This window comes from Bos indicus, chromosome 9 (assembly GCF_029378745.1).
Source record: "Bos indicus isolate NIAB-ARS_2022 breed Sahiwal x Tharparkar chromosome 9, NIAB-ARS_B.indTharparkar_mat_pri_1.0, whole genome shotgun sequence".
Lineage (NCBI taxonomy): Eukaryota > Metazoa > Chordata > Mammalia > Artiodactyla > Bovidae > Bos > Bos indicus.
The window spans coordinates 70,960,689-70,983,616 of record NC_091768.1 but is presented as its reverse complement, the minus strand read 5'-3'; the positions used below and the strand labels follow the sequence as shown (position 1 = coordinate 70,983,616).

At 39.2% G+C, this 22,928-nt stretch overlaps 2 protein-coding genes across 2 annotated transcripts; both read left to right on the top strand.

The window, feature by feature from the left end:
* Positions 1–3,361: 3,361 nt before the first annotated feature.
* On the top strand, positions 3,362–4,405 carry LOC109563550 (trace amine-associated receptor 4). The gene has a single exon (XM_019966930.2). It carries the CDS (start codon positions 3,362–3,364, stop codon positions 4,403–4,405), a length of 1,044 nt encoding a protein of 347 aa, XP_019822489.2.
* A 9,277-nt stretch (positions 4,406–13,682) lies between these two features.
* TAAR5 (trace amine associated receptor 5) lies at positions 13,683–14,696 on the top strand. Its single transcript, XM_019966993.2, has one exon. It carries the CDS (start codon positions 13,683–13,685, stop codon positions 14,694–14,696), a length of 1,014 nt encoding a protein of 337 aa, XP_019822552.2.
* The last annotated feature ends 8,232 nt before the right edge of the window (positions 14,697–22,928 follow it).

The following is a 22,928-nucleotide window of genomic DNA, read 5'->3' as shown; positions in this document are numbered from 1 at the left end:
ACAACCCAGGTAATGCAGCCACAGGAGGCATATTTTGTGTATAAATACTGATGACAACACAGACTGCCAGGAGCCTACCAATAAGATCTCGGGCCTAAGTGTATTTTCTGGGGGGAAATCATCAGGGAAGAGAGTGGTAAAGTATAAGGCTCATTTGCATGGTAAGAAACCTTAGCACAACAAATAAATCACTTTTCAACCACGTTAGCTCCAAATTACCAACTTAGCCAAACAAATTCTGATAAGCAAGAGTATCTTGAAAGAAAAGATCAGATATATGTATTTATGTTTATATGTGTGTGTTTATTTATTTCAAGTAAAATAAATATTACCAAACTTAAAATATTAATCTATAAATTCTACAAAGTATAAGATCTATAAAAATAGATTTGGATCATTTTTTAAAAATCACTGGAATTCTAAAGAGGCAATTCTAAAGATCCACAACAGTCATTTCTCACATCTAATTCACAAGTAATCTGTCTTACCTAGGAAATTATTGTTTGAGTGAGATAGAGCAAAGCAAGACAAAATCATTGTTTTCAGAAAAACAGTCTCAGAGGTGGAGTGTTTAAGCCTCATAACCAGTAAGAGGAGAAAAATCATTCCTGATAAAGCAAATATAAGTTCTCTCCTTATTTCTTCCATTTCATTTGCGATATGTTATTGAACTTGTTGGATATTTTCCTTCTTATTTGAGGAAAATACATATATATTAATAGACTTTTAAATATTTAATACTTGAGGAAAATTATCATATAATTTCTTTTTCATATTTTCCTTGAAATTCTGAGAAAGTTCTACATTTTTCAAAATTATTATTTCAGTGTCCTTGAGTCTGTTTATCCATTCTGTAATTTTTTCCCTGAAAGAATGAAATTTGAACTAAAAAGTAATACAGTTTTTGCTTCTCTCCAGAACTGCTAGTAAATATTTCTTTTCACTTCCTGATAAAATTAACAATTTTCTGTACTTTCCTTAGGCCATTCTTTGTAGTGTTGTCATTAATTTGATCCTTTTTTGAAATGTCAGTAATTAAAAAGAAAGATAGGTGTAACAACAATGTCCCATGATAAAAGTCAGATGCCATAGAGGATTTAACTTTACATTTTTAAAAATTACTGTTATTAAAAAATTCTTTCCTGGAGGTGAATCTTCAGTGAAAAGGAATCTTTACTTTGTTAAGTTTTTAAATAAAATCCTGTGCACTTAATAATTTCCTTCTTTTTCTTCTGGACTATTTTCTTTTTTAACAAAGCAGTAGACTAGTAGTTATACTTGTATTTGCTTATTTATTTTGCAACTTTTAACTAAGACGATAAAAGCTTAATTATCTTTGATATTCTCTTAACAAATCTTCCATGTATTAACTTTTAAAATAAACGTGTTTTATTCTATCCTTTTGTCTTAATATGATACTTAAATGTTAAAATATTTCTCTAATATATACAACCATTCATCAGAAGCATGAAATAATACTATTAATTTCTAGCAGCTGTTTCATAACTTGTCTTCCAAAATAAAACAAACAAAATTCACTTTACAAACCTAGGAGGTTAAATTATATCAATCCGTTGTTCACGGACTTTTCCAGGCAAGAATACTGGAATGAGTTGCCATTCTTTACCTGTAGGGAAGCCTATTAGTGACAAATGTATAAGTTATTTTGTGGTAATTGTTAGATATCTTTCAAAGTAATTTTTAAAATAATTAAAAAAAAATTTTAATTCACAAGAGTAAAAGGATAAAAATAATTTTAAAAGTTCATTTATTAAAGAAGGTGATTAGGTATTTAAGATTTTATTATATGAATATCAGAGTTTAGGAACCAAAATGATAAGTAATCAAATAATTAGTGCTGGATACCCTGCAGTTTAAAAAACAGTTGAATAAATCTTTGTCTCTCACATGTTACTCTCTACATTTTGGTTTCTCAAGTTCAACTCAGTTGCATAATATTGGAATGGTTTAGTTAAAATATATCTTAAGAAAAATACTAGTCTAAGAAATTAATTCACTATACCCAGAGCAAATAAAATGTGCCATAATGTTAAGGTTTCAAATAATGCACATTGGAAAAAATTGTTAACCTATGGTTGCAAGTATTGTAAATGTAAATATTATCTTCAAAGTTACATGTATTCTCACTAGTATCTTTTCCAAGTAAATCTGGCAAGGACTTGGTGGTGGGTTCATTTTCCCAATGGACCAGTGAGTCTTAATCTATTCTCAGGCTAAACTCCATTCTCCAACCTGACCTTAGATCTTATGAATGCTTGTCATTGGTCATCAGAGTTACACATCCAGTCCTAGCTCTGGAAAAACAAGTCAAACCCTTGTCATACTCCAGATGAGTCAGTCCCATTATTTTCACATTTTAAGTACAATAGTGTAAATTACATAAAGTAAAACCAATGAGCACCCTATATGTCAAATTTGTTACCAATGTGAGACTTAAAGTCTGTGGACGAGATGACGTCAACTTGAATGTGAGTTTATAAATGAATGTGGCTGCCAAATGGAAGGAGACAACCCAGAGAATTTCACAATCTATCATTTGAGATATTTCCCACCCCTCTTTGGAGGCAATTTCTGTATAATCTTGTAGGCTTTAGAGTATTTTTAGTTACGTATATTGTTCTAAACTCTGAAATCTATATTGACCACATTTGAAGAGAACAATATTTTCTTAATTGAAGAGTATGTATTAAATGGCAGGATCCAAAACATTTGCAAATATTCACAAGAGAAATTTTAAAAAAAGAAGAAGAAGATGCATAATCTTTAGATCACAATTATTGTTTAAACTCAGCATTAAAGAATACTTCCCGAGGTCCTGGTAATTCTTGAGGGGAATTATCCAGTAAATCAAATTGATTAATAAAAGTGGGACAGGGAAAAATTCTTGATCTGCCCATGTCTTCAGAATCCTGAATAAGGATAACATATTGGTACAATCAGAACATGCATTTACCTGGATTACTTAGGTGGTTTTAACTGGGTTATTTAGGTGTTGGGTGACAATATTCATTTAGTTGTATTTAGTCCCTTTCTAATCAAGGAATGGTCCTTAGACTAATAGCACTGGCATTTCCCAAGAGCTGGTGAGAAAAGCAGATTCTTAGTCCCCACCCCAGAACTAGAATCTGTGTTTTGAAAAGATCTCTAACTGATTCATATGCACATTAAAGTTGGAAGCAGCACTCACGGTCAGTAGGGAGCTTATCCCAGGATTGAAAGTGCAGTTAGTTGGACCTCTCTGAAAAGATGCACTATTTTTATTGTTTTTCCTCTTTCTTTCACAGGAAAGAGAGGAACAGTATTTCTGCAAAAGACTCATAGTACCCACAAGACAAAGACAATGAATTCACTGGACCTTTGGAACCCTTCAGAAGTACAATTCTGCTTTGCTCTGGTGAACAATTCATGCCCTAGAAACATGAGGTCTGGGCTGAGTGCCTGTGCCTTGTATGTTGTCATGATCGGTGCCATAGTAATGACCATGCTGGGCAACCTGGTTGTGATCATTTCCATTGCCCACTTCAAGCAGCTCCACTCCCCCACCAACTTCCTGATCCTCTCCATGGCCACCACTGACTTCTTGCTGAGCTGTGTGGTCATGCCCTTCAGTATGATCCGGTCCATTGAGTCCTGCTGGTACTTTGGTGATCTCTTTTGCAAAGTCCACAGCTGCTGTGACATCATGCTCTGTACCACCTCCATTTTTCACCTCTGCTTCATCTCAGTGGACCGCTACTATGCTGTTTGTGACCCTTTGCATTATGTCACCAAAATTACCATCTCTCTCGTAGGAGTCTTTCTACTCATCAGTTGGTCTATTCCCATCTTTTTTGCTTTTGGCCTGGTATTCTCAGAATTAAACATAATTGGTGCAGAAGACTTTGTTGCAGCCACTGACTGTACAGGTTTATGTGTGCTGATATTTAACAAGCTCTGGGGGGTGCTGGCCTCCTTTATAGCCTTCTTTCTCCCTGGGACGGTAATGGTGGGAATTTACATACATATTTTCACAGTAGCCAGGAAGCATGCTAAGCAAATTGGCACAGGTTCTATGATGAAACACATTGGGTCGGAAAGCAAAATGAAGGCATCAACCAAAACAGAAAGCAAGGCCACCAAGACTTTGAGCATTGTCATGGGAGTATTTGTGTTGTGTTGGCTGCCCTTTTTTGTCTTGACAATCACAGACCCTTTCATTAATTTTACAACGCCTGAAGATTTGTACAACGTCTTTCTCTGGTTGGGCTATTTTAATTCTGCTTTCAATCCCATTATATATGGTATGTTTTATCCTTGGTTTCGCAAGGCGTTGAGGACAATTGTCTCAGGAATGATCTTCCACCCTGACTCTTCCAACCTAAGCATATTTCCTGCATGTGCTTAGGTAATGCTCTCCATTTTCTACAATTCTTTCCTACTAAGGAAACTGGATGTTCTTTCTCCCTAGAGGTAAGGGAGTGGATTGACTAGACAAGGATATTCTTCCATTTGGTGTAATAGACACCCATGTATTAGTCACTCAGTTGTGTCAGACTCTGTGACACCATAGATTATAGCCTGCCAGGCTCCTCTGTCCATGGAATTCTCCAGGCAAGGTTACTGGAGTGGGTTGCCATTCCCTTCTCTAGGAGATCTTCCTGACCCAGGAATCAAACACTGCATTGCAAGTGGATTCTTTACCATCTGAGCCACCAGCTGATGTAATAGACACTTAGGTAGAAGCAAAGATCTAGCCTTCTGGTTATACCAGAGTTCCCAAAGTGGTCAATTTCTGGGGTTCTGGGAGACCTCCAGTAAAAAGACACTCTCTCCCAAGACTTGTTGACTCCCGAATTTACAAAATTAGAGATTTAGATTTTCACTCCTTTGGCATGTCAGATGGGGATCTTCTTTTTATCCTGTAAACATCAAAAGAGGAGACAGTTGGACTTCACACTTTTAATAGCCATGTAGAGTTTATCTAAGTCTTTCTTGAGATTATTACATTTTGGGAGAGTGGGGAGAGCTTGAGAACACTGTGAGGCTGAAGTACAGAGCATGTGAGGACATGGAAAAGGAGAAGGAAGCAGCTGCAGTTGCTTCCAGTTTTACTGATTCTGATTTAATCTCTTAAAAAAGATTTCAAGTGGCTTTTGCAATAGTTTGATAAAACTGGACTGTCTCATTAAATGAGCAGAATGGATAAAGAAGGATTTTAGGAATGTATTCTTTCTCTAACATATGTTTTTGATCTATATAGTCACGTGGCCTACATGTATAAATACAAGTGCTGTGGACATCTCTTTGGCTATGTGTGCACATTTTATTCACCAAGATTAAGCTTCATTCACAAAACTGAAGTTCTTTCCCTCCCCCAGTGTTTTGGTTAATATTTACTGCCAATAATATTTACTGTTAATATTTAATATATTTGGTTATATATTTTTGGTTAATCATGTACCTCAATGATTGTCTTTTCTCCATGTTTTGCTTTTCTCCTCCTTCTCCTACCCTAGAAACTTATTTCATCAGGTTGTGTCCTTTGTGATCTTTTCACCCTTCACACTATTACTCTGTCTCTCTCACCCAGTGGTCCTTAGCCTGGGACAATTCTTCCCCTTGAGTGCATTTGGCAAAGTCTAGAGACATTTTGGGTTGTTATAGCCAGTGAGGGAGTTCTACTGACATTTTAAGGGTAGAGGTAAAGGATACTGACAAAAATCATACAATGCATGAAACAGCCTCCCTGACAACAAAGGATTATCTGGCCCCAAATTTCAACAGTGCCATGGTTGAGAAATTCTGCTCTAACCTTATTTAGCCTCACAGCTTCAATTACTATCTCTCCATGAATTTCTCTCTAACATATTTATTTTCAGTCTTATCATTTCCCTCAAATTTGAGTTTCTTATTTCTTACTACCGGAGGAGGATCTTTTTGGGTGCCCCAATAAGATTTTAAATTCAATGTAGCTGACATCTTCCTTCTATGTTCCCTGCCCCAATACTGTCTCTTCTGGCTCCTGCTTTGTACTGGAGTTGCATGCTTAGTCATTCAATTCAGTTCAGTTCAGTTAAGTCACTCAGTCATGTCTAACTCTTTGCAGCCCCATGGACTGCAGCACACCAGGCCTCTCTGTCCATCACCAACTCCTGGAGTTTACCCAAACTCATTTCCATTGAGTCGGTGATGCCATCCAACCATCTCATCCTCTGTCATCCCCTTCTTCTTTTGCCTTCAATCTTTTCCAGCATCAGGGTCTTTTCAAATGAGTCAGCTCTTCGCATCAGGTGGCCAAAATATTGGAGCTTCGACGTCAGTCCTTCCAATGAACACTCAGGACTGATCTCCTTTAGGATGGAATAGTTGGATCTCCTTACAGTCCAAGGGACTCTCAAGAGTCTTCTCCAACACCACAGTTCAAAAGCATCAATTCTTTGGCACTCAGCTTTCTGTATAGTCCAACTCTCATATCCTTACATGACTACTGGAAAAAGCATAGCCTTGACAAGATGGATCTTTGTTGGCAAAGTCTCTACTTTTTAATTCATTCAGTCACGTCCAACTCTTTGTGACCCCATGGACTATATCTTGCCATGCATCTCTGTCCACGGGGTTTTCCAGGCAAGAGTACTGGAGAGGGTAGCCTTTTCCTTCTCTTGGGGGTCTTCTTGACCCAGGGATCAAACCTGGGTCTCTTGCACCAGAGGTGGATTCTTTACCATCTGAGCCACCAGTACTGGAGTTAAGTATGCATATATGTGTTGGTTGTTCATGTAGATTATGAGCTTCTTGTGTGTAAGACTCTTTATATTATTCATCTTTGTATCCCACAGTGATTGGTATAGTTCCTTTCCAATAAATATCTTTGGATGCATTCATTGGATAACCAAAACAGAAACTTTGAGGAAAATGGGAGGGAGTTCCTCAAATTCACAGAAAGAAACAATGATAAAGGATATTGGACAGTGGTGGCTCCTTCTCCTGGCAAGGAAGATGGGGAAAATGTCCACTTGTAAAGAAGGAATTGAACTGAATTTAAAACATGCTCTTATGGGCTTTGGTCATATGTGTACAATGTTGTGCTGGGAAACTTGAGGACAAGGCCAGAAGAGGCACACGGTGGAAAATGACTGACCAGCTCAGAAACACTTGCAACATTCAGACTACAATTTTCATGTTCATACAGTGAACTTCCTGAGGATAGACATTAAGTCTCTCCTTTCCTAATGCCTCAGTAGTACAAGTGCTCTATAGAAAGGTGTGGTTGTACAGAAATATTGTTCACTATTCTATGTATTAACAGATTGAGGTTTTCAGATTTATTTATTTTTAATTGAAGGATAATTGCTTTACTATATTGTGTTGGTTTCTACCATACATCAACTTGAATCAGCCACAGCAGACTGAGATTTTTTTTTAATGTAAATCATTAATAGGCTCATTCTTCTAGCCTAAATGGAATATAGTCACAAACTTAGAATCTGTTCATATGTAGTTTGAGCAACATATTCACCAACCTTAGGTGTTTTTTTTTTTTTTTTTTTGCAGAAAGTAAGGTTGTTTTTCATAACAATAACCAAAAGTCACTGGCAAATTGCAAAGAGAAAACTTGTTACCTTAAGCATGTATGTATTTGCTACAAATACATGTGTATTTGATTGTAGCAATTCTTACAGTGATATCAGAATATTTGGTTAACCAATCCCCTCCCCCCCATTCTCTGACCTGGTAAAATGACATCACACGTCTATGCAGTACAGCTAATCCTAAAGTTTCCAATATTCATATAGGTAAATCCTAAGGCTTTTGTGAAACTTTTTACTCTTTTTTTGAATCTACCCTTGCTTCAGTGTATCTACTGAGGAAACTACTCATTATTTTAAAACACCTTTAACAACATCTCTATTCAGTTGGAGATCCCCAATACCCTCTTGATCTATGTGTTCTATTGAACATTCATAGCTTCCCAAAGTTAGTACTTGTAATTCAGTAATTTGAATATAACATATTTAAGTACTGAGATGTTTCAGCAAATTACTGTTATCACAGTACAATATATGAAATCAAAACTAGACATTAAGATGCTTAATAGAGAATTAGTTTATTCTCTTCTAAGAGCAGTAATGTAGTCCTTCAGGAGGAGATTTTCTCCACCCATAATCCTGAAGGCAGTATTTGGAGGGTAAGGCACTTCTTTTGGAAAATCAAAAGAACAGGAATAGTTACTCAGACTTCAGGCCAAGTTAGACCTCCTTCCAGGGCCTGATGGGCAATAGACCACTATATGATAACAGGAGCACTTTATAATCCGCTTCCCATGATAAGCCTCTTTTCCTCTTTGAGAATTTAGCAGAGATGTTTGGGTTGCTGATTCTAAGGGGCTGAATAGGAAGGGCAACCATTCATTCAGCACATACTTCTTTTCTCCTTAAGATCACATAAAATGTGTTACTGAACATCAAGAAACTGGGGTCTGAGGCCATGGGGTGGTCCTTTTTGTAGACCACCTAGCTTTTTTTTTTTTTTGCCCACTAGGAGCCAAGCTAAATAGAGAAGAAATGAAGGAGCAGGTAGAAGCTTCTACCGTAGTCACAATCATTTCTTACCTCAATGGAGGACTTTTGTAATTTTGAAAGGGTGTCCCATGAATGTTAGTTCAGTTGTTTCACAAAACAGCTTCACATGCTTTTCTCAGGCCAGTTCATATAAAAAGTGAATCATCCCATCCTTATTCCTAATCCAAAATAGATCTTCTATCTAGGTATTATCTAGGATGAACAGAGTAGTCATTTTCTCAAGAGCATGGTAACTGCATGGACACTTTGCTCTCTTTATTAAAAACCACTCAGTTCATTAAACATTTATTGGCCATCTACTATGTGCCAAGCACTGCTCTGAATGCTTGTGGTTCTGAGATGAATAAAACAAATCCTGGCCTTAAGAAGCTTATGATCCGTCACCACTCAATTATACTGCAGGAAGCGGAGGAAGTATGGAAGAGGAAAATTTAGCCAGGTTTGGGATTTAGAGAAGACTGCCTGCATTTTGGAAAAGGAAATGGCAACCCACTCCAGCATTCTTGCCTGGAGAATCTCATGGATAGAGGGGCCTTCTGGGCTACATTCCATAGGGTCACAAAAAGTTGGACATGACTGAAGTGACTTAGCAGCAGGAGCAGCAGCCTGAGTTTTAGGCCAAAGGATTGTTATCATCAGGCTCATTAAAGAACTCACTTCCAATCACTGACTGCTGCTGCTGCTGCTGCTAAGTTGCTTCAGTCATGTCCAATTCTGTGCGACCCCATAGATGGCAGCCCACCAGGCTCCTCTGTCCCTGGGATTCTCCAGGCAAGAATACTGGACTGGGCTACCATTTCCTTCTCCAATGCATGAATGCATGCTAAGTTGCTTCAGTCGTGTCCGACTCTGTGCAACCCCATGGACAGCAGCCCACCAGGCTCCTCTGTCCATGAGATTCTCCAGGCAAGAATGCTGGAGTGGATTGCTATTTCCTTTTCCACCAATCACTGACACAGGACTGCAAAGTTTGAGCTTATAGAGAAGTCAATGGTTAGCTGTTGTCTCTGGCTGACTGCTGCCTCGGTGCATCCTTCCAGGAATTTGGTGGGATACCTGAGGCTACCATTGGTCAGCAGTGCCAGCAGACAGGAGTGAGGCTGAGCTGGAACCTGTTACCTCTGTCCACCACTGTCGTTGTTTAGTCACTAAGTCATGTCTGACTCTTTGTGACCCCATGGACTGCAGCACACCAGGCTGCCCTGTCCTTCACCAGCTCCCGGAGTTTGAACAGACTCATGTCCATTGAGCTGGTGATGCCATCCAAACATCTCATCCTCTGTGTCTTCCAGGAAAAACCAGAAGAATAATGACTGCAGCTTCATTTCTGCTTTCCAAATCTCCCCAAAGTTCCTCTAACTTGGAATCATATACATAAAGAGATTCTGGGAAACATATTTCTCAGGCTGGCAGAGCATAATTCATCACAAGGACTAAAACAAGGGAAAGAAAAGAGCAGCCAGATATTTGTGTAAGAATAGAACAAGTTTGGCCACGTGACGTAGGGAGACGAAACTGCAGAGATGTTGGGAGTGAACTGGGAGCACCTTCTGTGCCTATTAAAGGCTGAATTTCACCCATTAGGTGAGGGGGAGGCATTGAAATAGATTGAAATTTCCAATACTAGATTTTAACTGTTTCCTCCCCATCATATTATGCTTTGGTTTTAATATACATAGGAATGAAAGGATGCAAATTAGAGACAATTCAGTATAAGTATTATGTATAATACCACCTTTCCAGGATTATTGCTGAGCTAGGAAGTGGTTACATATAAGCTGTGTTAGCTGCTCCTGTCTCTCTTTACACACTAGTCAAAATAATCCATGTGGACTCTTGAATGGCCTTTGGGATACCAGATGTGGCTTGTTTAGAAGAAGGAGATGAAAGAAAAGATGTAAAACTAGGAGCTGGTATTTCTGAACAGTCTGTTTTGTGGTCTCGGTTCAGGAGAAATTGTAGGATCTACTTCATGGAAATACTTGTCCCTAAATCTGTATTGACTAGGAAAAGCTTATTTTTTTCTAATATGCATTGTTTTAGAGGTGAGTGTATTCATATGATATTAATAGTTGAACCTCCAATTCGCAAGACAAATGGATTGTGCATTTTCTTGTGCTTGTCTTTTACATCTTAGTCCGTCACCTTAAAACCACACACAATGCAAGTTTCTGACAGTCAACACTGACTTTGCAGAGAAGGGGGAGGTACATGCCAAATTCCTTTCTTTCTTTTTGGACTTCCCACCTTGTCCTACAGGCCCTGCTGCTAGATATAATCCACTGAATTCTATCATTTTTGTGACATCAGTTTAATTTGCACTGTGGAATGATTTCTCCAAGGCTGCAAAGAGACATTCCATCCTCTGGATATTTGGTACCAAGAAACAGAAATAGCAGAGTATGATTGAACATTTTCCTCGATATTATCTCTGTGATATACAGACATATGAGTCTAATCGTAGATAGTCTTATCAATGGGGAAACAAAGGGAGGAAGAGGATCAGTGATGATCTAGAAAGTGGCAGAACGGGAATCTAACTTTGCTATGTCCAGGTGAACTGTTTCACCTTCTGTGATTTCTTTAACCAGCACAAAATGGAGAGCTTAAAAAGAATCCATGATGAATCCAATGTAGGAGTCACAAACCAAAGGGCTTATGATCAATTATTCTCAATTACTTCTCATGCTGGGAGAAAAATACATAATCTTAAAGCAGAAGGGATATACGGAACACACTTAAAGTAAAACTAAGCAAAATAAAATGTAAATCCAGTGTCTTTAAATTTCATCTCTAATTAATTAGCAGGATAAATGATCCTATATTGAGAAGGAGCCTTAAACTACTGAGACTTGTGAACTGTGCAAACTAGGTCCCTGGGTACTCCTTCAGTACTAATTTGTTTCGCATGCCGAAGTAGAGGAGCAGCTTCTATTTGGAGTATAAAATCATTACCTGCTTGTACATCTGCCATCTTTGCTAAAGGAAGTGAGTGCTATGTACCTTATGTCACCTGCTAAAAGAAGACCTCCTTTCCATGAAGTGATTCTGACTCTTCTGTAAGTAGCTTAACAGCTCAGAGTACAATTTTATTAGACTTTGTTTAGAATTTCACAGACCAGTGACTAGACTAGATAGGAAAATGCTTTTTTATTTGTGACAGTTCCCCCAGGATGTGTAAACATTGTGTTATCTTTAGAACTTGTGTAGCACGCAGAGCTAAAATAGGGCAATTCTATTCATTTAATTATTTGTATGCTGAATTCTTTTCCTGAGGAGAGTTGCCACGTAATTCAGCAAGCTTACTCTTTGCAGGGAAGGGATGGAGACACAGATGTCGAGAACAGACTTGCGGATGTAGCAGGGGATGGTGAGGATGGAACAAACTGAGAAAGTATCATTGACATGTATCCACTATCATAACCAGTGGGAGGTTGCTGTATACCACAGGGAGCCCAGCCTGGTGCTCTGTGATGACCTAGAGGGGCAGGAAGGTGGGAGGTATAAGGGAGCTTCAAGAGGGAGGGAGTTATAGTTATGACTGATTTGCGGTGTTGTACAGCAGAAACCAATGCAAAATTGTAAAGCCATTACCCTCCAATTAAAAAATAAATAATAAATGGAATATATTTTAGTAATAAAAAATTCAGTCTTGCAATCTGAGACCACATTGATGGACCTTGAGGACATTATGCTAAGTGAAATAAATCAGACAGAAAAATAAATACTGTGTGATCTCACTTATATGTAGAATTTAAAAAAACAAGCTCATAGATACAGAGAACAGATTGGAAGTTGCCAGAGACTGGGATTGAGTGAATGGGTGAAGGGTGTCAAAACATTCAAACATCCATTTATAAAATAATTAAGTCATAGGGATGATGACTGAAGTTAATATTACTGTACTGCATATTTGAAAGTTGCTAAGAGAGTAGATCTTAAAAGTTTTCATCATAAGAAAAATTCTGTAACTATGTGCAATGTTGAATGCTAACTAAACTTAGTGTGCAAATCATTTCATAATATAAATATATAGAAATATCAAAACATTATGTTGTTCTTGAAACTAAGTTAAGATTACCTGTCATTATGTGTGTGTTAGTCGCTCAATCATGCCCGACTCTTTGTGACCCCATGGACTGCAGCCCACCAGGCTCCTCTGTCCATGGGATTTTCAGGCAAAGACACTGGAGTAGTTTGTCATTTCCTTTTCCAAGGGATCTTCCTGACCCAGGGGGATCAAACCTGGGTCTCCTGCAGTGCAGGAGATTCTTTACTGACTGAGCAACCAGGGAAGTCCCATATGTCATTATACCTCAATATAAATAAATAAATTAAAAACAGCTTACTCAGTTGATTTTATTGACAGTTTATTTAATTCTTAGGAGGAGCCAGAAGTTACATCTTCCCAACTAATGATTTATTAGCAAGAATTAATTCTTCCCTGGTTCAGACTCAAAAATAATTTTATTTTTTACCCAGTTTTATTTAGAAATAATTGACCTACAGTGCTGTATAAGTTGAAGTACTGTATAATTTAAAATTTCTCCTTGTGAGGAGAACTCTTAGGATTTGCTCTCCTAAGAATTTCCATGTATAACATACAGCAGTGTTAATTACATTTATCATGTTGTATTTTATATCCCAGGTACTTATTCATCTTATAACTGAAAGTTTGTATCTTTTTGACTATTTTCATCCAATTCTCCCTCATCATTTTAATCTCGCTTTACATTTGACAGCAGGTACATTTTCAAAATGGAAGAGACACCTCTCAATAATTTTATACTCCCTACTGTGAAATAATTAGCTTTTTATTTGAGGAAATATGTACTTACATCCTTCTTCTCTTTACTTAAGGATATTGTCTCTGGTAGTTTTAAAAGTGCTTAGTCAGACAAACCAGGGCTAACAGAAGTAACTCTTCTGGGACCTTGAGTCCCATGCTGTATTTAATTTTCAAGGCACAGTTGATTCAAATCTTCCTTTGGTTCTTCCTGTAGATCTCACTTTTTAGTCGTTTATCAGATAAATTTTGTTGTTGTTGCTGTTGTTGGGGACAGGCAACTCTTCCCAGAAAGAGAAGAGGAGGAGAAACCATAAATGAGTGTGGTCCTCAACCAAGATGCTGAAGAACGCCCCGAGACTTTCTGCTACCAGGTGAATGGGTCTTGCCCCAGGACAATCCATCCCCTGGGCATCCAGCTGGCCATCTACCTGTCCTGTGCAGCAGGTGTGCTGATTACAGTCCTAGGAAATTTGTTTGTGGTGTTTGCTGTGTCCTACTTTAAAGCACTTCACACTCCCACCAACTTCTTGCTGCTTTCCCTGGCCCTGGCTGACATGTTTCTGGGTCTGCTGGTGCTGCCCCTCAGTACCATCCACTCCGTGGAGAGCTGCTGGTTCTTTGGAGACTCTCTCTGCCGCCTGCATACCTACCTGGACACCCTCTTCTGCCTCATCTCCATCTTCCATCTCTGTTTCATTTCTATTGACCGCCACTGTGCTATCTGTGAGCCCCTACTCTATCCCTCTAAGTTCACGGTCAGGGTGGCCCTCAGGTATATCCTGGCAGGCTGGGGGCTGCCAGCAGCTTACACCGCCTTCTTGCTCTACACAGACATGGCAGAGAGAGGGCTCCACCTGTGGCTGGAAGAGATGCCTTGTGTGGGCAGTTGCCAGTTGCTGTTCAATAAGTTTTGGGGCTGGCTAAACTTCCCTGTGTTCTTTTTCCCGTGCTTCATCATGATAAGCTTATATGTGAAGATCTTTGTGGTTGCAACCAGGCAGGCTCAGCAGATCAACAACTTAAGCAAAAGCCTGGCTGGAGCTGCCAAACGTGAAAGAAAAGCTGCCAAGACCCTGGGCATCGCCGTGGGTGTGTACCTTTTGTGCTGGCTTCCCTTCACTGTCGATACGATGATCGACAGCCTCCTTAACTTCATCACACCACCGCTGGTCTTCGACACGTTTATCTGGCTTGCTTACTTCAACTCAGCCTGCAACCCCATCATCTATGTCTTTTCCTACCGGTGGTTCAGGAAGGCGCTGAAACTTCTCCTGAGTCGGGAGATCTTCTCGCCACGGACTCCCACAATTGATTTGTACCAAGATTGACCGAATGCAGGCTTGTTGTTTTTCAGCCACTAAGTCATGTCTGACTCTTTGTGACCCCATGAACTGCAGCACCCCAGGCTTCCCTGTCCTCTACTATCTCTCAGAGTTTGCTCAAACTCATGTCCATTGAATCAGTGATGCTATCTAACCATCTAGGGAAAGGGTTTTGCAAAAAGCACGAATGGAATGGTGAAGGTGAGCTGTGTGGTGTTGGGAGTGTGGGCAGGCTTCCAGGGCAGCATGGTTTGAGTAGTGGGGAAAAAGACAAACTTCTTATTCTGGGAAGAGATACAGCATTCCTCTCCTTCGATGTTTCTATAGAATATATGGAAAGGAGAGAGTGCCATCCTCTAAATGTTTATTGGATATTTCAAAACTCTGTGCAAATATTAATCTCCTCATTTATTACTTCCTTGGAGACAACTAAGATGCAGAAGTGAAGGGAAAGAAATACAGAGGGCAGTTTTCTGAGCTCCTGTCCTGATCCTGCAACCTGGCAGCGCCAGGTCAGGCTATTTTGACAATATCTTACCCCTCCCCTCACGAATTTCTCCATCAGAAAAAATCAAGGGTTTGTACTCTTTGCTCTCTAAGATGTCCTTAAGTTCAAATAATTGAGCTTTGTATAACTGAACTTTGGGAAAGATTGTTTGCATACTAATTTTGCATCACTTTTCATAATCATGGTCAAATGTTCAGACTGTCTCTTTTTAAAAATGGTCCCTTTAAAAATGCTGTCTCCTTGGAACCGAGTTGCTAAACAGGTTGATGATAAGCCAGGTTTGTTTCAATGTCTGTTCCAATGCTCAATGAGTAAATGTATTATATTCTTGAAGGAATGTTTTCTTCTTTTTTCTTTAATAATTGAAAAATGAAAATGTCTGGTATATTTGTAAAGTGATGATGCTCCACATCTCACCATTTTAATATTTTCTCCTTTTAAAAAGTCATACAAGTTAGACCCATTTTTCCAGAGACACTGGTATGTGTATTTTCTACAGAAAAATAAGTTATTTATGCCACATGCTTGCTCAGAATTGAATCATTCTTTACAGGAGCTATTATTAGGAAGGATGTGTCTTTTATGTTCATATTGTTTCTGTTTTCTTCCTAAATATTTCCCTAAAGGTCTCTAGTCAGTCTAATTCCATATATCTTAGTGACTTTTTCAGATTAATAATTACTTACTTGGAAAACTATTTGTAAATTAATTTTAAGTGTCTAGTGTACAGATATATAGATGATATTATAGATGCAGATACAGACATAGACATAGCAATCAATAAATAAAGAAGCAAAAGTCATATTTTGGCAATGAAGTTAGCTAAAGTGGATTTCTTTCTTTTAATTTTTGATGGAAGGATAACTCTTACCGATCCCACTCTTTCATAATTAAAAAATACATTTGTTGTAAAAATATTTTCCAATATATTTTTAATGTTTTTACTTTTATTTTTTAACAGCAAAAACATTTTGTATTGGGGTATAGCCAATTATTGTATTAACAATATTAATAATAATGTATTAACAACATTGTATTAACAATGTTGTGATAGTTTCAGGTGAACAGTGAAGAGACTCAGCCATACATATACATGTATCCATTCTCCCCGAAATCCCCTTCCCATCCAGGCTGGCAAATAACATTGAACAGAGTTCCATGTGCTATACAATAGGTTTTTGTTGGTTATCCATTTAAACTATAGCAGTGTTCATGTACACACTGCTATATTCAATGTATTTTTTAACACTTAATACTTCTTTGAAAGTAATTATTCTTTCTTTTGCATTTAACTCAAGCATTATGAGATAAATTACAAATGAATTACAAATTCAAATTATCTTAGTACTACAGTTTTGAAACTTTAAGGAGCTTGGAACACTGTGTCTTAGATGTAACAATAAATATAATTTGCAAAGTATGTCAGTCATTATTTTTAAAAACACATTTTCCTCTTCCCTTCCTAGAATACATCGATACCCATTCCCAATCCATTAGGTATGGTGCTGTCTGTCCTGAAAGTAAGAATACTTAGCAGCTTCACAAAGTGGAACTCTACAAGTCAATCACATCCACACAGCAGGAAATGATTCTGCTTTTGTATGAACCTGACCATTATTTTTCCTCTAAATATCTCTCAATTTAATTACATTGTTTTCTTACAATTTAATCAAATCAGGTTATAGCTCATCCCAGCAGGTAGCATCTCAGAATATAGAAAACACATGAATGTATATGTGCTCAGTCACTTCAATCACGTTTATTTGCAACCTCATGGACTGTAGCCTGCCAGGCTCTTCTATCTATTGAATTCTTCAGACAAAAATACTGGAGTGGGTTGCTGGGCCCTCCTAAAGGGAATCTTCCCAACCCAGGGATCGAACCCAGGTCTCCCTCATTGCAGTCAGATTCTTTGTATTGCTTCTGAATAGCTCTGTTCTGTAAAGTTAGTTCTGCAGAAGGCATTGGGAACCAAAAGGTCACACAAACAGTGGCCTACAAAGTGTGTGAAAGCAGCTGGTCCTTCCCCCACAGACCTTTACAGTTTGCATGGATTTCCTCTGCAACTCTGACGGCTGAAAATTTGGAATTGTAGGGAAAGGATTTGAGAATCAAAGACAAGGAACACATCATCCTCAGTCTTGGCCCTTGGCACCTATCACAGGATGGCACTGAGACTTTGTCTTCTCTACTTCCGCCTCTATTTCATGCTTCTTTCTGACTGCAGTCTCCCCTGTTCCCTAATCCCTGGGAAGTAGCAAATGTTCCAGGTCCACTGATGTTAGGCTTGGCCATACATGTTCTGATAATTAAAATATGGGTTAATGTGGTGTTCAGTTCAGTTCAGTCACTCAGTCATGTCTGCCTATTTGCGACCCCATGGACTGCAGCATGCCAATTTTTCCTGTCCATCACCAACTCCCAGAGCTTACTCAAACTTATGTCCGTAGAGTCGGTGATGCCATGCAACCATCTTATCCTCTGTCATCCCCTTCTCCTCCTGCCTTCAATCTTTCCCAACATCAGGGTCTTTTCAAATGAGTCAGTTCTTCACATCAGGTTGCCAAAGTATTGGAGTTTCAGCTTCAGCATCAGTCCTTCCAATGAATATTCAGGACTGATTTCCTTTTGGATGGACTGATTGGGTTCAAATTCTGATACATACACTTAAGAACATGAGAAAACAGGTAAATAAAACAATAAAATAGCAGTACCAACTGAGACAGTACCAATTAGCTGAGACAGTGATTTTTCTGAGGAAGTCATTTTAAAGCTGAGGCCTGAAGAATGAGAAAGAACCTGTGAAAATCCGAGGAAAGAGTGATGCAGGCAGATGAGAGTCTGTGCTAAGGCCCTGAGGCATCCTGCTGGGGTAATGAGGGGATAGGAATAGAAGCTCAGAGCATGGAGGCTCAGAACATAGAATCTGGAGCTAAATGGCTTAGATACAAATGCCCAAGGTCATCATTTACTAGAAGTGTAATCTTAGGCAAGTTATTAGCTTCTCAGTTTATCAGTTTTTTCATTTTTAAAATAAGGATAATAATACTTCTGACTTCATTTTTTTTGCACATAACCATATTATGACTTAATACATGTAAACAAAACCACTTATATATACTGTTTGCTGCTTGCTACCATTATAATGATGGCTGCATTAAAGTAACATGTCTTGCTCACCTTAATCTATTCTCTGTGAATCACAGAAGATACTTGTGGGTGTGTCTGGAATATCTATCATGTTTTAGGATGCACACATCTGTATGCCTACTGATTAAAAGTTGTAAGCCAAGGGCTGTGACTCAAATTCCAACAAAACTGGTGTGAAGATAGATGTACAGTAGGCTTTCTGAAGTTATATTCAGTTCAGAAATTACAAGTGACAGTGATGAGAGAATTTGAAAAAGAACTTCAGAATATTTCCACATTTCTGGACATGCACAGGGTAATTATCAAGAGACTAAGAGAGAAGGAGAGATGGAAGAAGGAAGATTAAAAAAACAGAAAACTGACCGAGTACTCTGACATAACTAAAATCTTGGAGTCCTGGCTGAAGACACTAAAAAGGAAGGGGTTTCAATAGGAGAACTAGACCCCCTGATAAGTCTATAATTTCTTTAAAAGTGGAACATTTTCCCACAGATAGAGGGAAAACTGATTATGGTACCTTAGCTCTGAAATCTAAAAAAGCCAAAGCAGCATACTACATCATGAGCCACACATGGATGGTCTGAAGCACATAGAGAGAGGGTCACCAGATTCACAGATCTCAAGTGGATTCAAGCTTAGGGTAATGTGAACATTTTTTTTCCCATTATGAGAAATGTCCATCTCTCACCAGATAGAATATACAAAGACATCCCAATGTGCTCACATGGAAACCAGGTCATCTGCTTAGCATCCTGGAATGCTGATGCAATTATGCGAGAAAAAGAGTGGGGGGAAAATGAGTGCTATTGTTGCATTTAATAAAATAATCACAAAATTCTAACTTGATAATATGGTGAATTATATTAATTGATTAGATGGAGAAACAGTGGAAACAGTGTCAGACTTTATGTTTGGGGGCTCCAAAATCACTGCAGATGGTGACTGCAGCCATGAAATTAAAAGACGCTTTCTCCTTGGAAGGAAAGTTATGACCAAACTAGATAGCATATTCAAAAGCAGAGACATTACTTTGTCAACAGAGGTCCGTCTAGTCAAGGCTATGGTTTTTCCAGTGGTCATGTATGGATGTGAGAGTTGGACTGTGAGGAAGGCTGAGCGCAGAAGAATTGATGCTTTTTGCCGGGAGCCAGCACGGGAGTTCCCACCCATGACAAAGGTCATGTGGAGAGGCCTGACATGCAAAGGCGAGTCAGGACTCGAGGGACCGCCTGGATCTGCCTGAGCATCTACCCCAAAACCACAATCTGTGTTTTACTACTTTACGACTTTCACCAACTCCTCTGACATTAACGGGGTGGGGGGGGGGGGCTATCCCTGATCAACTTTCTCTGAAGGAAATCAACTTAGAGCTCTAGTTAATTAGCCTCCTGGGCATATTAGGAGTGTTTCAATGCAAACCCCTCAGATGGCTCTCTCACTTGCCTGACAGGTTTACCTGGACTCCTACAGCTATGCATACGATTGTTTACAGCCTCCCAACCTCGAGAGGCATGGGAAGCTTAAGATATTCAAAGAGTATAGAGCCTCTCAGAGAGTTAGAAATTGTTAGAATAAAACTAGTAGAAGATTTCATTGTTGAGCCAATGCTTGCTGCCAAGTTTCCAAATCCCCTGTATTATGTCCTTGGGAATATATTAATTAATATAGTTGGTATATAGAAAAAATAAGTAGTGGCCTTGGTGCTAACAACTTTAGACCCTTAAGGTAATAAATTCTTTCCTTGTTGTAAACCCACTGCACCTCTGCCCTATAGGAATGCAACTTTATCTAACACCGTCAGAGGATGGCACCAAACTTTAAAATAATTACTCTTAGAGAAAATAAGTCTCATGGTTGACAAAACTTTATCAGAGTCATAAAATGTTAACAGGCCTTCTGGCCAGAAGATGATGTAAATCACCTAAACCATTTGTCTACGGTAAGAGTATTCGGTAAGTTTGCAGAAAAGAAAGCCTGGTCTCGATAAGGATAAAATACTGCTGACTTTGCATGATTTTACACCTCCTATTATCCTCTATGCACAACTTAAGGTATATAAGCTCCCTTTGAAAATAAAGCTACGGGCCTTGCTCAAAGCTCCGTCTCCCCGTGTCATTCCCAGTCCAGGTTCGATGCACGATACTGGATGCTTGGGGCTAGTGCACTGGGACAACCCAGAGGGATGGTACAGGGAGGGAGGAGGGAGGAGGGTTCAGGATGGGGAACACATGTATACCTGTGGCAGATTCATTTTGATATTTGGCAAAACTAATACAATTATGTAAAGTTTAAAAATAAAATAAAATTTAAAAAATAAAAAAAATATATATATAATTAAAGCAAAAAAAAAAAAAAGAAAAAGAAAAGAAAGCTATGGGCCTTGCTCAAAGCTTGGTCTCCCCATGTCATTCTTTCTTGCTTCCTTTTCTCACCTTTTCTTCTCTGTTCTTCCTTCAGGACAAATAATTGGAGCACGGGGGCCCTCTGAGACTACTTATTTGCCCAGGCTTCTAAGACCCACTAGAGAAGGTGCCTAAGTGGGGCACCTTCCGCTATTCAAGAGGGTACCTGCAGCCTCCACGGTTAGTGCAAACCTGGTGTTACAGGTTTTATTGGCTTTCCACATAAACCAGTTATATTGAACCTCTGATCTTTCTCCTTTTATCTATCCTTTTAATCGCCAATGCTGTCCTCCTGAAGGAATCCCTGGATCCAACCAGGGCTGGAGCCCGGTAGCTTTTGAACTGTGGTGTTGGAGAAGACTCTTGAGAGTCCCTTGGACAGCAAGGAGATTCAACCAGTCCATTCTAAAGGAGATCAGTCCTGGGTGTTCTTTGGAAGGACTGATGCTGAAGCTGACTCCAATACTTTGGCCACCTCATGCGAAGAGTTGACTCACTGCAAAAGACCCTGGTGCTGGGAGGGATTGGGGGCAGGAGGAGAAGGGGATGACAGAAGATGAGATGGCTGGATGGCATCACCAACTTAAAGGACATGAGTTTGGGTGGACTCTGGGAGTTGGTGATGGACAGGGAAGCCTGGCATGCTGCGATTCATGGGGTCTCAAAGAGTCAGACATGACTGAGTGACTGAACTGAACTGAACTGAACTGAATGTTAACACAATTTCCACTCTTGGCATTGATTGAATCAAATGTATCATCTTTTTATATATTGATACATTTGGTTTACAAACATCTGTTTAGAATACTTGCATCTTTGTATATGAGTGAGATATCCTCTCATTTTCATTTTTCATGTGATCCCTGGTGTGAGGTCATTCTACATCACACAATGCCTTATAACTGGAGATTATTAAATATAAGTTTCTTCTCTCTGTTCACACCTTGCACTACAGGGACTCCACTGTAGATATTTTGATATGGGCTTTGGGTGCTTTATTGACTACACCAAAGCCTTTGACCATGTGGATCACAATAAACTGTGGAAAATTCTGAAAGTGATGGGAATACCAGACCACCTGATCTGCCTCTTGAGAAACCTATATGCAGGTCAGGAAGCAACAGTTAGATCTGGACATGGAACAACAGACTGGTTCCAAATAGGAAAAGGAGTACATCAAGGCTGTATGTTGTCACTCTGCTTATTTAACTTCTATGCAGAATACATCATGAGAAACGCTGGGCTGGAAGAAGCACAAGCTGGAATCAAGATTGCCAGGAGAAATATCAATAACCTCAGATATGCAGATGACACCACCCATATGGCAGAAAGTGAAGAGGAACTAAGAAGCCTCTTGATGAAAGTGAAAGAGGAGAGTGAAAAAGTTGGCTTAAAGCTCAATATTCAGAAAACTAAGATCATGGCATCTGGTCCCATCACTTCATGGCAAATAGATAGGGAAACGTTGGAAACAGTGTCAGACTTTATTTTGGGGGGCTCCAAAATCACTGCAGATGGTGATTGCAGCCATGAAATTAAAAGACACTTACTCCTTGGAAGGAAAGTTATAACCAACCTAGATACCATACTAAAAAGCAGAGACATTACTTATCAACAAAGGTCCATCTAGTCAAGGCTATGGTTTTTCCAGTGGTCACGTATGGATGTGAGAGTTGGACTGTGAAGAAAGCTGAGCGCTGAAAAATTGATGCTTTTGAACTGTGGTGTTAGAGAAGACTCTTGAGAGTCCCTTGGAGTGCAAGGATATCCAACCAGTCCATTCTGAAGGAGATCAGCCCTGGATGTTCTTTGGAAGGACTGATGTTGAAGCTGAAACTCCAATACTATGACCACTTCATGTGAAGAGTTGACTCATTGGAAAAGATGCTGATGCTGGGAGGGATTGAGGGCAGGAGGAGAAGGGGACGACAGAAGATGAGATGGCTGGATGGCATCACCGACTCGATGGACATGAGTTTGAGTGAACTCCGGGAGTTGGTGATGGACAGGGAGGCCTGGTGTGCTGCGATTCATGGGGTCGCAAAGAGTCAGACTCGACTGAGTGACTGAACTGAACTGAACTTAGGTATTTCCTGGGGGTTTTTGTCATTAACTCCTCAGACATTCTTGAGGGGGTGGGGGTAGTAAAGGTAACTAATAAATAACAAATCACATGTA